This window comes from Engraulis encrasicolus, chromosome 9 (genome assembly GCF_034702125.1).
Source record: "Engraulis encrasicolus isolate BLACKSEA-1 chromosome 9, IST_EnEncr_1.0, whole genome shotgun sequence".
Classification (NCBI taxonomy): Eukaryota; Metazoa; Chordata; class Actinopteri; order Clupeiformes; family Engraulidae; genus Engraulis; species Engraulis encrasicolus.
In genome coordinates this window covers 46,533,632-46,551,236 of record NC_085865.1, presented here as the reverse complement: position 1 = coordinate 46,551,236, position 17,605 = coordinate 46,533,632, and the positions used below count along the sequence as shown (strand labels likewise).

The 17,605-nt window shown below is 39.5% G+C and overlaps 1 protein-coding gene and 1 long non-coding RNA gene across 11 annotated transcripts in view; one reads left to right on the top strand and one right to left on the bottom strand.

The window, feature by feature from the left end:
- LOC134455906 (uncharacterized) overlaps positions 1-17,605 on the bottom strand; it is a 212,239-nt gene that overhangs the window by 43,350 nt on the left and 151,284 nt on the right. For all 10 annotated transcript variants that reach the window (XR_010036193.1, XR_010036192.1, XR_010036194.1 and 7 more), the window contains 2 exons: positions 15,634-15,716; positions 6,394-6,534 (listed from right to left, as the gene is read on the bottom strand). This is a non-coding gene — a long non-coding RNA (uncharacterized LOC134455906). The remainder of the gene's footprint in view (positions 1-6,393; positions 6,535-15,633; positions 15,717-17,605) is intronic.
- Positions 632-17,321, top strand: LOC134455892 (myosin-7-like). Its single transcript, XM_063207248.1, has 39 exons — positions 632-1,549; positions 1,738-1,771; positions 1,976-2,180; positions 2,400-2,543; positions 2,624-2,780; positions 2,893-2,920; positions 3,023-3,131; positions 3,215-3,307; positions 3,391-3,454; positions 3,567-3,665; positions 3,747-3,850; positions 4,050-4,188; positions 4,881-4,999; positions 5,085-5,234; positions 5,321-5,491; positions 5,731-6,040; positions 6,165-6,253; positions 6,352-6,557; positions 6,668-6,791; positions 6,894-7,030; positions 7,398-7,653; positions 7,763-8,005; positions 8,100-8,276; positions 8,366-8,511; positions 8,970-9,060; positions 9,157-9,546; positions 10,205-10,331; positions 10,423-10,541; positions 10,662-10,858; positions 11,480-11,663; positions 11,788-11,953; positions 12,817-12,941; positions 13,356-13,664; positions 14,717-14,920; positions 15,059-15,355; positions 15,452-15,556; positions 15,646-15,741; positions 15,828-15,962; positions 16,872-17,321. Exons 3-39 carry the CDS (start codon positions 1,980-1,982, stop codon positions 16,884-16,886), a joined length of 5,826 nt encoding a protein of 1,941 aa, XP_063063318.1. The 5' UTR covers positions 632-1,549; positions 1,738-1,771; positions 1,976-1,979; the 3' UTR covers positions 16,887-17,321.

The window sequence follows — 17,605 nt, the reverse complement described above, 5'->3', positions numbered from 1 at the left end:
TAAAAAGTTGATAGTGTTAGGGCTGTCTTTACCATAACCAAATGTCACTTAATGACAAAGTCAAACATGTTTATGACATTGACATAATGTTTATGACACATGCATGTGGTACAACACTGTTATGACACTATTATGTCATACATATGGCGCCGGCATTTAGTAAAGTGTTACCAGGCCTTGTTCTCAGTTTACTAATACCTGTATGATTGGCCCCTCTTTGCTGTTCATAGATGATGACTTGGTTTTAATGTTCTCAACACTGGTTAAATCAAGGATTTGGATTGATTTCCATTTTTACAAGGAAATGAAAAATCTTGTTTATTTTGAGAGCATGTGGTGCCAAAATAGTGCCTTGTGTACAGTCAGAGGTGAAGAGCTTGATTTTAGCCTGTGTTTTTGGGGTGACTGTAAGTGTAGTATGATGGAATGTATAGATGTACCTTTTTTCTTTTTTTCTTTTATTTATTTATTTAATTTTCCTTTTTAAAGTCAGCTCCTAGAGGGCTATGTGTATTAACCACAAGAGTTCTGTAATAAAATCTTTTCAAAAAGTCAAAAGTCTTTGTCGTTCTGAAAAAAAAATGGTACCATTCACCTACCAACTGACCTTACAGGGAGGCTGTCAGTAAATGGTACCATTGGTGCATGGCCTTAAAGTTAAGATGTTCCCTATTCGAGTCTGGGCATCAGAGATGAGGTATTCAGGCTGCTCTTCTTAGTCAAAGAGAATATCTAGGTTGAGTTCCATTGTGCTATTTTTGTGCTAAATGTGTTAAAACTAAGGAATTAACTATGTGTATGTGAGACGGGGTGAAGAGATGCTCTGTCACCACATGGCAGCTGGCTGACCTTGGCCATGCTTGGAGTCGCAGAAGCCAGACATCACCTAGGCTTTGTTACAGGACAAAGACTTTCGCACTTGCCACAGCTGAGTATTCAAAGCTAAACAATACCGGTTTCTTTTTTTTGCGAGGCATTTCCTTCAGCAAAGTATTGTTTTTCATGCATTCACATGTGGCGAGATATGAAAAAATATTACTTGTCATTAAAATTAAAAGTCTTCCTTATGTTGTGTACACATGTATCAAATGTATACTGGGTGATAATACTTTTATTTGAAAGCATCACTCTATATATGCTATTCTATATAGATGCTATATTTAATGAACATGAAGTAGGGTCAACTTCATATTACTGTTTCCTTGTATGAGCCAAAAGGGGTGACAATAATTGTGGACCTACTCTGTCACTTAGGTCACCATGAAAATATGAAGAAATGCACAAAACCATAAGAGACAACAGCCAATTGACCCCTTTCTTGTTCATTCTAAATATTATTGCTGTTACAGTTTTTTTAAAAGCATCGTGTGTTTTGGCAACAATAAATGTACACTGCACCTTTAACCCTACTGAATAAACCAACTGCCCCCCACCTTTTTAACCAGACTTAGGGGTGCATCAGCTTGCTATTTCTGATCCAAGCCTTTTAAGAGAGCTGCTAGTTGTATATAAGACAGAGGGTTGCCGCTTCTCATTTTATCATCAGCAGGTAAGATAACTGGGGTAACAATAATGTGGAGTATTGATAATATATTTTCAAGTAGTATGATGATATATTTGATATATTTATTGACAGTAAGATGATGATAATTGTGATGATGATGATAATGATGATGATGATTATTATTATTAACATTACTATTACTAATAAAACGTATGATATTGTGTTCGTTTCAGGCTAACAACAACTACTGCAAGGAAAATTAAAAAGGTACTATATCTATAAACATTTGTACAAATTTAGGGGGGGGGGATCAAAGCTGTTATAAATTACATTATCTACGTCCAGTACTGTTCATTGGGTGATTAAGTATATAAAAATACATTTAAATTTTGTGTCTACCCTTGGTTTGGTCTGAAGTAATCTGAAAGGCATCCCTCTGTCATTGTCACTTGGCTTTGTTTACAAACACAGAGCCATGGGGGATGCTTTAATGGCGGAGTTTGGGGCGGCGGCTCCGTATCTGAGGAAGTCCGATTTGGAGCGCCTTGAAGCCCAGACTCGCCCCTTTGACATCAAGAGGGCCTGTTTTGTGGCGGATCCGGAAGTAGAATATGTGAAAGGCACCATCCAAAGTAGAGACGGGGACAAAGTTACTGTTGAAACTGAGCATGGGAAGGTCAGTTGTTCTGTTTTCCTACATATGTAACTTCAACTGAAATAGTTTTCGCTACAAGATTGTAGTAATAATAAGAAATTATATATGGACTATATTTCAGTGATTGAGTACAGATTGGTACACATATAAGCATCTAATCTTTCTTATCCATAATTTTGATATAATGTGAAAAAGGAGGACGAAAAACAGCATGTATGACATGTGCAATTTTTCTCAAAGACTGTTGTTGCAAAAGAGGCAGATGTACACCCACAGAACCCGCCTAAGTTCGATAAAATTGAGGACATGGCGATGTTCACCTTCCTGCACGAGCCTGCTGTGCTGTTTAACCTCAAAGAGCGTTATGCAGCCTGGATGATCTACGTGAGTACAGCAATAACCATGTCTTAAGGTTGTCCAGAAGAGTCCCATTCAAACTAAAAGTCTTATATTTCTTTATGCAGACCTACTCTGGGCTGTTCTGTGTCACTGTCAATCCCTACAAGTGGCTCCCAGTGTACAACCAGGAAGTTGTTGTTGCCTACCGAGGCAAGAAGAGGACTGAAGCTCCTCCACACATCTTCTCAATCTCTGACAATGCTTACCAATACATGCTGTCAGGTAAAACACAGTAATACAGCAAAATAAAATGTGGAGCTCAACAGCCATAAACAATAAAAAAGTATTTCTCTAACAGTTTTTCATATCCTTATGGCAAACTTTTTTTTTTCAGACAGAGAAAATCAGTCCATGCTCATCACGTAAGTTTACTTTGGAATAGGTTAGGTCAACAAAAAAAACGCTAAATTATTATTTGTATAAACTAACACAGAGATTAAAGTTATTTTCTGTTTCTTCCCAAGTGGAGAATCTGGTGCTGGGAAGACTGTGAACACCAAGAGAGTAATCCAGTATTTTGCCAGTATCGCAGCTGGAGGTGGCAAAAAGGAGAAGGACCCAAATAAAAAAGAGGTTACTGATTTTGGCTAGTACACAATCCATGTGCATCCACATTTATAATAATGATATTTATACTAATGGTTGATACTTTTTAGGGAACACTGGAGGATCAAATCATCCAGTGTAACCCTGCTCTGGAGGCCTTTGGCAACGCAAAGACCATCAGGAATGACAACTCATCCAGATTTGTGAGTGTGCTTCCAGCTTGTCATCGGTTATGCTGGGTGAGAATTATATTGAACTGAGAGCTATTTCCTTCTGTGTTTCATAGGGCAAATTCATCAGAATCCACTTCCATGCGAGTGGCAAACTAGCCTCTGCTGATATTGAAACATGTAAGTGCCTCACACATAATACACATAGCATATTGCATGTTATTTCAATCAAATGTTTGGTACACCTTCCAAACCTGTCGGTTTTGTTTATATATTTTATTTTATTTTGCAGATCTTCTGGAGAAGTCTCGGGTGACTTTCCAGCTCAAGGCTGAGAGAGATTACCACATCTTCTACCAGATCCTCTCTCAGAGGAAACCAGAGCTGCTGGGTAAGACATTTGAAGCTTAACCGTGTAGCATCACAATAAGCATTTAAAGACACTTCTGACCAACATATTCACCTTTTTCAGAGATGATGCTGATCACAAACAACCCCTATGATTATGCCTTCATCTCCCAAGGAGAGATTCAAGTAACATCTATTGATGATGGGGATGAACTGCAAGCAACTGATGTGAGGAAAAGCTGGTGTTCTATCTTTGCTTTCTGACACACAGCTAGTGAAAACAAATAACAATGTTTCCACTGGCATTTTATAAACAGCTGCCATGTTTTTAAATGTAGTATTTTAGAGCACTATTTCATTCAGTTGAATCCAGTAATGTATGTAATGAGAGTACATGTTCATTTTATCATTATTATTTATGACACAGGATGCCTTTGATGTGCTGGGCTTCACTCAAGAGGAGAAGAACAGCATTTACAAGATGGTCGGTGCCATCATGCACTATGGCAACATGAAGTTCAAGCAGAAACAGAGAGAGGAGCAGGCAGAGGCTGATGGAACAGAGGGTTTGTGGTCCAAGCATCCCTTTTCTACTAATTTCTAATAACTCGCAGAAAATAAATTGATTGATTGTTTAACCCAGTTAGAGACAGTAGGCCAGTCAATCTAGCGTTTGACACGAAACAAATTACAATAGTAATCATTCCAAGTTTTTTTGCAATCCCTAGGTATATCTAAATGACATACCTGTATTAAAAATCTACCGATTTATATTTAGTGGAACATACTTTTTTCAAGGTCTAAGTATCTCCTATAATGTCACCCTATGGAAAAATGAATAGGAAATATCTAACCTTGACCTTGGAAAAAAAGGATGTTCCAGCAAATATCAATTGGTAGATTTTTAATATGTGATGCAAGGGGGTTTAAGAATCACTTAACAGTAGGAACCATTACTATTGCAATTCGTCCCCTATTTGAGCTAGATTGACTGACCTACAACTGTTGTTATGAATTAGCTGTAACTAAAATGGCAATGATCAAGTCGTAATGTATTACTAAAGGCCCTATGCCCCTATCATAGTGTAGTATTATGGTAGCCAAGTTTTTTCAGTGACAATTACAGCGTTGCAAAGGTGGAATGGCGTGTGTTAAGGGGCAACATATTTAATTATGTATTAAGAAAAAAACTATTTAAGTATGTTCCCACACTAACTTAAACAAAACACTTTGTTCATTCAATTACCCCTCTTTCCAGATGCTGACAAAGTCTCCTACCTCATGGGCCTGAACTCTGCTGACCTCATCAAGGCGTTGTGTCACCCGAGGGTCAAAGTAGGAAATGAGTGGGTCACCAAGGGACAAAATGTCCAACAGGTTAGCGTACTAGCTCTGCTCATAAGAAATTAAACACAAAAAATAACATTTTCCATAAAATATACAGTCTTTTCCTCTATCCTAGGTGTACTACTCTATTGGTGCCCTGTCTAAGTCAGTCTATGAAAAGATGTTCTTGTGGATGGTGGTGAGAATCAACCAGTCGTTGGACACCAAACAACCTCGTCAGTACTTTATTGGTGTGCTGGATATTGCTGGATTTGAGATCTTTGATGTAGGTGAAAACACACAATCATAATATTTCAGATACTGTGCATCACCATGCAAAAACCATCAATGAGAGCCTTGTCTATTTTGCAGTTCAACACCTTTGAGCAAATGTGCATCAACTTCACTAATGAGAAGCTGCAGCAGTTCTTCAACCACCACATGTTTGTGTTGGAGCAAGAGGAGTATAAGAAGGAAGGAATTCAGTGGGAGTTCATAGATTTTGGCATGGACTTACAAGCCTGTATTGATCTAATTGAAAAGGTATGTGGGTGCATTTTAAAATTAATATAGCTCAAAACGAGATTGAGTACTTACATATTTCTATTATGCTAAACAACGATGTTTTTTGGCATAAGTTATCTTCTGTTATGATTTTTCCATCAGCCCTTGGTTATTTGCCTTTCAAAACACATCTGAACAGTGGAAATTGAACAATAGATGCTAAAATTTGAACACTTCCGAATTGTGATGTCTAATTTCTGTGATGATTTTCCCTTTAGCCCATGGGAATCATGTCCATCCTTGAAGAGGAGTGCATGTTCCCCAAGGCCAGTGATGCCACATTTAAAGCCAAGCTCTATGACAACCACTTGGGGAAATCAAACAACTTCCAGAAGCCAAGAATTGTCAAGGGGAAACCAGAGGCTCATTTCTCCCTGGTTCACTATGCTGGCACTGTTGACTACAACATTGGCAACTGGCTAGTGAAAAACAAGGACCCCCTCAATGAGACTGTTGTGGGTCTGTACCAAAAGTCCACAATGAAGATGCTGTCAATCCTCTTTGCTGGATATGCTAGTGCTGATTCTGGTAAACTCTCAACTACATACATTCATTAGTATTGAGTTGGCAATGTATATCATTTAATTCCACTGATTAATGACCAACAAAAGGCTCAGAGAATAACCTGAATTTGTTCATACTTCTGCTGCAGAGGGTGGTGGTGGTGGTGGAAAGGGTGGCAAGGATGGTGGTAAGAAAAAGAAAGGATCTTCCTTCCAAACAGTATCTGCTCTCCACAGGGTAAGCATTTCCTTTTATACGGTGCTATTTTGTACACACACACTGATGTAAAGTAAGCATTAGATATGTGCATTCAAAACATGAATATTCCACAACAGGAGAACCTGAACAAGCTGATGACCAACCTGAGGTCAACTCACCCCCACTTTGTGCGCTGCATCATCCCCAACGAGACCAAGACTCCTGGGGCAATGGATAATTCATTGGTCATGCACCAGCTGCGCTGTAACGGTGTGCTGGAAGGCATCAGAATCTGCAGAAAGGGCTTCCCCAACAGGATCCTGTATGGAGATTTCAAACAGAGGTAAAATGTGTCACAATATTGTCCCGGATATATTGCATTGCAGATACCTACAGTACACACTGTATAAACTACACTGATACAGTAGTAACTACACTGTATATATTTCTCAGGTATCGTATTCTAAATCCTAATGCTATCCCTGAGGGACAGTTCATTGACAGCAAGAAGGGAGCAGAGAAACTTCTGGGGTCTCTGGATATTGACCATGAGCAATACAGATTTGGACACACTAAGGTACTTCAGCGGACAATGTCTCCACACAGACCTTCAGTGTTGAACAAGAGTGTTGTTTTCATCTTCATATAATGATAAATGATCTGTTCTGTTAATTGGAAGGTGTTCTTCAAAGCCGGTCTCCTGGGAACCCTTGAAGAGATGAGAGATGATCGCCTTGCTCTTATCATCACTGGTATTCAATCAAGAGCCCGCGGTCTTTTGGCAAGAATTGAATTCGGGAAGATTGTAGAGCGCAGGTAAAGACACTATGAGCAACATTAGGATAATGGTTAATGGTAGTAATCAATATACTGACAATAAATGATTTATTATGATTTAATAATGATTAATGATGTTTGCTGATGATGAAAATATACATACATGTGCGTATCCACTGGGCTTAGTTAAACCATTTTTTGACATTTAAAACATGGTGTCACTCTCCAGCCTTTTTCTTCTCTTTATGTAGCTGTTAAGTGCAATGTAAACATCTTTCGGCATAGCAAAATATTTGACTCACTAGACACGGCATACGGCATATGCTTTTAAGAGGCATTATTTTACCTCTACACTCTTACTTGGACAGCTGCTCTATGTCCATTTCTTTGTCTTATATAATTCCAGAGATTCCCTACTTATTATTCAATGGAACGTGCGTGCATTCATGGGTGTCAAGAATTGGCCCTGGATGAAGATGTACTTCAAGATCAAGCCCCTGCTGAAATCAGCTGAAGCTGAGAAGGAGATGGCCAACATGAAGGAAGAATTCATTAAACTGAAGGAGGCCTATGCTAAATCTGAGGCCCGGAGAAAGGAGCTTGAGGAGAAAATGGTTTCAGTTCTCCAAGAGAAGAATGACCTACAACTTCAAGTTCAAACAGTGAGTTATGTTTATTTCCTGAGCGTTTTTAAAGGTCTTCGCCATACATTGGTCTGGTAAAGATATGCACATCATGCTATTGCAAATCTGAAGGATGAATTCTTCACAGGAACAAGATAGCCTGTGTGATGCTGAGGAGCGTTGTGAGGGTTTGATCAAGAACAAGATTCAGCTTGAGGCCAAAGCCAAAGAGTTGACTGAGAGACTTGAAGATGAGGAGGAGATGAATGCAGAGCTGACTGCTAAGAAGAGGAAGTTAGAAGATGAGTGCTCTGAGCTCAAGAAAGACATTGATGACTTAGAACTTACTCTGGCTAAAGTGGAAAAGGAGAAACATGCCACTGAAAACAAGGTGAGTACTAATGAAATATAGGTGCAAGGTAATGCAATGGATGCCCCCAAAATCACATGCTTTAATGACAACTTACTGTATTCTGTCAACTTAGGTTAAAAACCTGACTGAGGAGATGTCAGCTCTTGATGAAATCATTGTCAAGCTGACCAAGGAGAAGAAAGCTCTTCAAGAGGCTCACCAGCAAACGCTGGATGACCTTCAGAGTGAGGAAGACAAGGTCAACACTCTGACCAAGGCCAAAGTGAAGTTGGAGCAGCAAGTTGACGATGTATGTAATCAGACTTGTATACTTACTGAATGAACATCTGTTCAAGACAATATCAATTGTAAACTCCTCTGTACTTTCATGATTTATAGCTTGAAGGATCCCTGGAACAGGAGAAGAAACTAAGAATGGATCTGGAGAGAGCAAAGAGAAAGCTTGAGGGTGACTTAAAGTTGACCCAGGAGAGTGTCATGGACCTAGAGAATGACAAACAACAGTTGGAGGAAAGACTGAAAAAGTATGCATTCATTTGCTTCTGCCCACTTGGGTAGTGGAAGGATGAGGGACTACATTACAGGGACTACATTATTATTCATCTCAATGAAATTATTCTTTGACAAATTTTCTTCCATAAATCAGAAAACAAATTGGCTCTCTCAACTAGGGACGTAAATCACAGCCTCCGTGACGATATGATTTGGTTTCTTAGGGTAGCGATTAAATTATTTTCGATACTTAAGAATGCCCCACGATACGATTAGATTTGTTTCCAATTACTTTACACTTCTATTATGTTAGGGAGCTAGGACGTTGGGCAGGGGCCAGCTATTTGATTATTTTCGATACTTTAGAATGTCCCACAATATGATTTGATTAGATCGTCGACCGTAGGTTAGATGCATTGATACATATCGATTATCTTGAGTGGAAAACTAGCCACATATCAGTCTTTTCAGTTCACTCTTATTCTTACAGGAAAGACTTTGAAGTTAGTCAACTCAATGGCAAGATTGAAGATGAGCAAGCCATGGCCGCACAGCTCCAAAAGAAACTGAAGGAGCTTCAGGTGACTGCGATACAGAGAAATTATTGAAAATTTGTTTTTAAAATGATTTTCATATAAAATGATAATTTCATATAAATGTTCTATATTCCAAACAAGGCCCGCATTGAGGAGCTTGAGGAAGAGCTGGAAGCTGAGCGAGCTGCTCGAGCCAAAGTGGAGAAGCAGCGAGCTGACCTGGCCAGAGAGCTGGAGGAGATCAGTGAGAGACTGGAGGAGGCCGGAGGTGCCACTACAGCCCAGATTGAGATGAACAAGAAGAGGGAGGCTGAGTTCCAAAAGCTGCGCAGAGACCTCGAAGAGTCCACTCTGCAACATGAGGCTACCTCTGCCACACTGAGGAAGAAGCACGCAGATAGCGTAGCTGACCTTGGTGAGCAGATTGATAACCTTCAGAGAGTGAAACAGAAGCTTGAGAAGGAGAAAAGTGAGCTCCGATTGGAGCTGGATGATGTCGTGTCCAACATGGAACACATTTCTAAAGCGAAGGTAAGGAGTAAAATCAAACCTATTTCAATATCACACCTTCAATTAGCCTAGTAAAGTAGACAGACCCACCTAGTGGTCAAAAATACTTTTGCTTGGCAAGCTTATGTAGACCTGCTTCGTGTAAGATCAACATGACAGGCTGCAACCACAGTCCACCAATCACGACACAATGCACCCCAGAGTACTTGGGGTTGGCTTGGCAGGGCAGCTGCACAACAGTGGAGACAGCAGAATGGCTATGGCTAATAAGAAGTAGCTATCCAGGTCGTAGCGTTGGCCAAGGCAATTGGAACTATAACATCAATGGTTTGTTCCCATCAACAGCCCTTTGCAATCTGAACCAAGCAATTTCAAACTGTTCGTGTTATACAGGTGTCAAAAGTAAAAGTAGAAGTAAATTCATGGTTTAAATACAACACTAGCACATGATAGTAAAATAACCATTATACCAGTTATTCAACTGTACCTAATGAGGTAGATAGACTGTGTTGTCACAGCAAACAACAAAAAACCTATACAAAGAAAAGTCCCACAACAAGTTTGATCTCATCAGTATAGGATCAGCTGGTTACTTAATGATGTTCTCTTTGTTGGAAGGACTCTGTGGCATGTTATTTTTTTCTTAATTCTATTTTTTCTACTTGATTCTGGTTTTCAGGCAAATCTGGAGAAAATGTGCAGGACCCTGGAGGATCAGATGAGTGAATATAGGACGAAGTTTGAAGAAGGCCAACGACTCATCAATGACTTTTCAATGCAGAGATCTAAGCTGCAAACTGAAAATGGTACACTGTAATTACATTTTCACTATGCATTTCAACATCGACATTAGCATTCCTATATTCCAATTCATACTGCCATCTTTTGATCAATCAGGGGAGCTTTCACGGCAACTAGAAGAGAAGGAGTCGCTTGTTTCTCAACTAACTAGAGGCAAACAATCATACACTCAACAGATCGAAGATCTTAAAAGACAGCTGGAGGAAGAAGTCAAGGTATTTGATGATTTTTACTACAGGTACACAGTATATACTGTATAAAGGTAATTGACATAATGATATGATATATTCCTCTCTGCTTACTATGCTAAACTTAACACTGATTTCCTCCCATAGGCTAAGAATGCCCTAGCCCATGCAGTGCAGTCTTCCCGTCATGACTGTGACCTCCTGAGAGAGCAGTATGAGGAAGAGCAGGAGGCCAAGGCTGAGCTGCAGCGCAGTTTGTCCAAGGCCAACTCTGAGGTGGCTCAGTGGAGGACCAAGTATGAGACTGATGCCATCCAGAGGACTGAGGAGTTAGAAGATGCCAAGTAAGATTATCCCTGAATAGGATCTCGTTAAACTCAATAATTGCTCTGCAGGATTATTTGAATTGTGTGATGTGAAATTGAGAACGGAATTTGAATTCCCCTCACACCATGATATTCTCAATCGAATTTGAATGAATTGAAATTAAAGGAAGCCCAGTGGGGAAGTGATACTTAAGCATACATAAATATAACTTACCCATTAAGAGAAATGTGGTACATGCACTAAAATTCAGCATTCATTCCTATCTATTTACTACAACAATGTACTGCAAAAAGTAATTACAAAAAAGTATGCAAGAACAACCCTATACTGTAAGCATAAACCGCAAAAAAAATGGTATTAGCAATTCAAATTAATTAATTCCATTGGGATATAGCCTCATAATGCACACTGTCCCATCAGTGGAATGCTGTAATAGTCACTGAAAAGTTTTTACTACTATACTACACAGCTATGACATTAAACAGTGCCTTTAATGGTGCATTACGACTTGGTCGTTGTCATTCTTGTAACATTCAATTTATAAACTGGGGCCATGTCTTAAAGGGTTAATCATGATTTCTTTTCCACCCTACTGTCTGGACCAGACTAGAACAAGTTAACTTCTAACTTTCCCTCAGGAAAAAGCTTGCTATTCGCCTACAAGATGCAGAAGAGGCTGTGGAAGCTGTCAATGCCAAATGTTCTTCCCTGGAGAAAACTAAGCATAGACTGCAGAATGAGATTGAAGATCTCATGGTCGATGTGGAAAGATCCAATGCTGCTGCAGCTGCCCTGGACAAGAAGCAAAGAAACTTTGACAAGGTAAATTCATGTGTACCTGGGATAAGACGAATAATAATACACATTTTCCTACAGTGTATCTCAAACTCTATGTGACTGTAACTGCAAGTCACAGTGCAGCAAGTAATTCTCCTGTTTAACCCAGGTCCTGGCTGAGTGGAAGCAGAAATATGAGGAGTCACAGACTGAGTTGGAGGGCTCCCAGAAAGAGGCCAGATCTCTTGGCACTGAGCTCTTTAAACTGAAGAATTCATTTGAAGAATCTCTGGACCACCTGGAGACCATGAGGAGGGAGAATAAAAACCTACAAGGTACATATTTATTCATTAACAAAAAAGACAAAGCTCTTAGAGGTAGAGGATGTATTTGTTAGTAGTTTATTTCCAGAACTCCATACACAGGGGTGCGTTTCCAACTAACCAAGTTAGCATTATACCGATATAGTATAATGCAAATTTGAACTAACCAATATCTAATAGAATGTCTTTTTCCCAAAGCTGTATTGAATTATCTTGGCAACGGCATCTTATGTACTCCACCCTAAGATTTTGGCTCCGCACATAGTCTGGCCAAACCCTCCTAACTCGGTTTGCTCACTGTTTAGCCAATCAGCAAACAGTTGAGAGTGGAGACACAGAACTCACCCACGAAGTCTGTTACTGATTGGTTATGGTAACACTATTCACACTTTTGTTTTTGGAACTCCAATGAATTTAAATGGCAGAGTAAGATCAGACCATCTCCCACCCTCCATGGAGACGGATTACTCTTAGCTGTCACCAGGCTGTTTGACGGCGTCAACAGAATTACCAGTCAGAGACATCTTTGACAGCAAAACTTACCGTACTTGTTGGTCAGACTCAGAAGTATTAGTTCATGACTTAGTAAACATTCATGAAAACATCAAATTTGTGAATGGGCAGCATATATTTTGAAAACGACTAAAATGTGCTGGACCATTAGGACAAATCCCCTGTTACACCTTTGCTGTTACTAGAATGGGAATTACACAGTCATAATGTGTTTATAAAGACCCTGTGTAATGTTGTAGTAGTTTAGTATTATGGTAATTTTAATTTTCAATGACTAGCATGGTGTTCTACTGTCAGAACAGTGTATATTATGAGGTTACAGAGGAAAAATCTACAATAAATCTTTTTTTTCTTATCCACAGAGGAAATTTCTGATCTTACTGAGCAACTCGGTGAGAGTGGAAAACATATTCATGAACTTGAAAAGGCCAGAAAGACACTTGAACAAGAAAAGGCTGAGATCCAGACCGCTCTAGAGGAAGCAGAGGTATCAAGTTCAAAGTTCACGTTTCAAGTTTATTTATTCCTTTCAACAGTATAGACATACAGTTGTGGATGTGGATGTATTTTGTATGTATGTATGTGTGTCTGTATATATACTGTATGTATGTATGTATGAATGTACTTTGTGTATTGTATGTATGAATGTACTTTGTGTATTGTATGTATGTATGTATGTATGTATGTATGTATGTATGTATGTATGTATGTATGTATGTATGTATGTATGTATGTATGTATGTATGTATGTATGTATGTATGTATGTATGTATGTATGTATGTATGTATGTATGTATTAAGTGTCACCTGTTACAGTAAGTGTCAGTAAGTAGCTTAAGACTAAGACTTAAGACTCAACTATACTTGTTTGATATTCTACTACACATTTCCTTTTGACCAGGGCACTCTTGAGCATGAAGAAGGTAAAATTCTGAGAGCTCAGCTGGAGTTCAACCAGATGAAAGCTGAAAGTGAACGTAAAATTGCCGAGAAGGATGAGGAGATGGAGCAGGCAAAGAGGAACCAGCAGCGAATGGTGGACACCCTGCAGAGCTCCCTGGAGTCCGAGACCCGCAGCAGGAATGAAGCTCTCAGGATTAAGAAGAAGATGGAGGGAGACCTCAATGAGATGGAGGTCCAACTTAGCCAAGCCAACAGGCAAGCATCGGAGGCCCAGAAGCAGCTCAAGAGTCTCCATGGCCATCTGAAGGTTTGTGCCACTATCATTTTGCTGTAGAGGAAGACATTTGTCGTGTATACCAGCAGGTCACATGATTGCCGCGGGATGGGATTCAAATGATTTACATTCCGTGATTGGGATGGGACGGGAAAAACAATCCACAGGAGCAGGCAAGAGCGAGAATGACATTGACCCTTGTAACAAAATTGTGACATGAAAATGTATTCAGTACAATCATCACGTTTAATAAAGGGTCAGTTTTTTCATTCCTCTCTAGCTGCTGCCATCTTGTAGCATACTTCAGTCCTGGCTCAGAATTACCATGTGTTTTTTAATCTAGGAATTTCCATTCAAACACACAAGGACATTAACCTGTGAGCTGAAATATTCAACTATACATTGGAAATATTTACTATTTATCAATGATTGTGAAACCTTGCATGACAGTTCGCTACAGGATAGCCTGCAGCATGTGCCATATTCGGTCACACTGTCAATTAAACACAGTAATCTCTTAGTAAAAACAAACTGAAGAGTTTGAAGCAATCTAAACAAAGGTTCAGAAAGACAGCAGAAGGACAGAGGAAAGGGGCGAAGCTCAGAATGTTTCAGCGCAGACAGACAGTTCAAAATATATTCAGCACATGGGAACTTTTCATTGTCATTATTCTCTGTGCCATTTTAATTAGCACTCAAAGCAAACATTCAAAATTAGTCCAAAACTGCTTGGCCACAAGTTGTTTTTTTACCAGTTGGAAGAAGAGGATTTACTGTATGTGTAAGTTTTGGACACAATGTCAGTTCTGTGGTCTCCATGGGAGGGACGGGGACAAAACAAAACGATAGTGGGATGGGGGTGGGACTGAATTTGACTGGGAGTGGGATGGTATTGGGTGTTCAGATGGGATTTTTTTTACTCCAGCCAGGGATTCGGATGAGACAGGATTTTTTCTTGGTGCGGGATAAGACAGGATTGAAAATCCACCAATTGTGCATTACACTTGGATAAATGGCTAGATTATTGAATTGACTCAAACTTGTCATTATGCCTGAGTCTCATATCTGTACAACATTCCAACTAGGATTCCCAACTGCACCTGGATGAGTCTCTTCGTGCTAATGATGATCTCAAAGAGAACATTGCCATTGTGGAGAGACGCAACAATCTGTTGCAGGCTGAACTGGATGAGCTGAGGTCTGTGGTCGAGCAGACCGAGAGAGGCCGGAAACTGGCTGAACAGGAGCTGCTGGATGTCAGCGAGAGAGTGCAGCTGCTCCACTCTCAGGTAAAATACTAAACACTATTCAGTTAGTACTGAAATAAAATATGGGTTAACTAAAATGGAACTACAGTATCATCTGTTTTTACTTCACGTAAAATAACACGGTAATGGACACAAAAATATTATATTTATGTTGCGTAGAACACAAGCTTGCTAAATCAGAAGAAGAAGCTGGAGGGTGATACATCCCAACTTCAGAATGAGGTGGAGGAGGCTGTTCAAGAGTGCAGAAATGCTGAGGGGAAAGCCAAGAAGGCTATCACTGATGCTGCTATGATGGCAGAGGAGCTGAAGAAGGAGCAGGACACCAGTGCTCACCTGGAGCGCATGAAGAAGAACATGGAGCAAACCATCAAGGACCTGCAGCACCGCCTGGATGAAGCTGAGCAAATCGCCATGAAGGGTGGCAAGAAGCAAATTCAGAAGTTGGAAGCAAGGGTAAATGCTGAATTCCTCCTTTTTTGATCATTTCATTTAACCAGTTTATTACTACCTATCTTGTATAATATTTGTCAACCTATCTACATACTGTAGGTGAAGGAGCTGGAAAACGAGCTGGAGATGGAGCAGCGTAAGGCCAGTGACTCAATCAAAGGAATCCGTAAATATGAGCGTCGCATCAAGGAGCTCACCTACCAGGTACTAGAGCTTCATCAAGCAATATATTTTTTATCTCACCAGGTAGACTTCTTAAATACAGTGTTTGTATTACCAACCTTTTTGTGTAGACTGAAGAGGACAAGAAGAATCTGCATCGTCTTCAGGATCTAGTTGACAAGCTGCAGCTGAAGGTCAAATCCTACAAGAGAGCAGCAGAGGAGGCTGTAAGTAATACATTGATCACCACTGACTTTCATCACATACATCGTGAGCAGTTCCTTCATGTTGTGACTTTTTCGTCTCATTTCAGGAGGAGCAGGCCAACGGCAATTTGACCAAGTTCCGCAAGTTGCAGCATGAGCTGGATGAGGCTGAGGAGAGAGCTGACATAGCTGAGTCTCAGGTCAACAAGATGAGAGCCAAGAGCCGTGATGCAAGCAGCAGGGTATATTCACACACTGCCATGAATTCCATTGTGCCATTGTACCTCATTCAGCCTCTTCCATCTCTCAGTGTGTGCAATACAAATAGTTGAATCCTTCTTCCCACTCAGCAAATAGGGCCATAGATTGATTCACAGAAATGGTGTAAACTGGTATTACAATCAAATTGTTACCAATAGGAGAGCACTTCTATTGTTGCATACAGTATTGGAGTGGAGGCTTTAAGACCATTGACTCAATTCATAACTAGGGCTGGGTAAAAAAATCGATTTAATCGATTCTGAATCAATTTCATTTAAAATTCACAAAATTTATTGACAAGGCACAAAATCGATTTTTTTGGTTCTTTTTCTTTTTGTCCCTTTTGTTTAATTTAGGTCTGTGGAAAATACCCAGTAGGTTATAGTCAATTAGGCCTAGGCCTACTAACTACAAATTAGCAATCTGTTCACACTGTCAAGCCACAGCCCTTTTGAAATTTTTATATAAAAATAGGCTACGGCATCTTTTGGGGGAAATCCTGGCACCAAGAAGGGAAGAGATTGAATCGATTCGGAATGAATCGAATCGAATCATGATTAATCGATTTAAAGCCCTAAGAATCGAAATCGAATCAACACAGGAACATGGCTGTGATACCCAGCCCTATTCATAACAATGGAAAATTACTTCATATGGAAACAGAAATCCATTCTTTAGAAAGAATTCTGAAACTCTAACTCCTTGCAGTAATTTAAGGGGTTTTATCTAAAAAGATACCAGTTACGGAACTCCTTGTTCTTGCAGCTATTTAACAAATCACTACCAGCATGTGTACACGTAGGTACTAGGCAGAAATCCATCTCGCTGTACAATATCCAGCTAAATGTTTGTTGATCATTATTTTTTTCCCCCTCTGATCTCCCTTGCAGAAAAATGAAGAGTGAAGCTCTGTCGTGGACCTTTCTACATCCCTACAATAAAAATGATGAGGCTTGTAGTAATTTACACCTGCAGGACATGGGGATATCCTCTATATTTCACTTTCTATCAAAGGGACCCAAAGGAGAAATGAACTGGCATTATTATGCGGAACATTAGAAAGACAAATATTAACATTTTAAATGTTAAGATTAAAATGAAGCAGACAGACCTACAGTACATCATGAAAACAATCAGTGATCCGAAAACTGTTGTATTAGTATATTTATAAGTTCTCTGTTACATTTCTCCAAAGGGTGTCCGCATTGATATTAAATGTCTTTTTTTTTCGTAGAAGTATGGAACGGCATTCTCATGTCAAGAAACTTGTCTTTGAGGATGTTCTTTCAATGTGTGTTCTGTAACAGTAGATTGAATAAATTGCAAGTCAACAAAATCCATATGGTTGGTATATTGTACATGTTGTACAGTTTGGAAAATGTTATATGCTGTCTACATTATCTACACATTATCTGTACATTCCATCATTATTGAAAGTTCATGAAAACAGTTCACTAATAATTTACCATTATTTAAGGAAGGCCATTACTAAAGCAGTAAAAAGGAGAGGGTATGGCAGAGGACAAACAGCTTCATGTACATCATAATAATTTAATATTTTCAGCATATTACTGAAGTGTGTTCCCATACTCATTTCTTTATGAATAGCTCTACCTGAATAGCC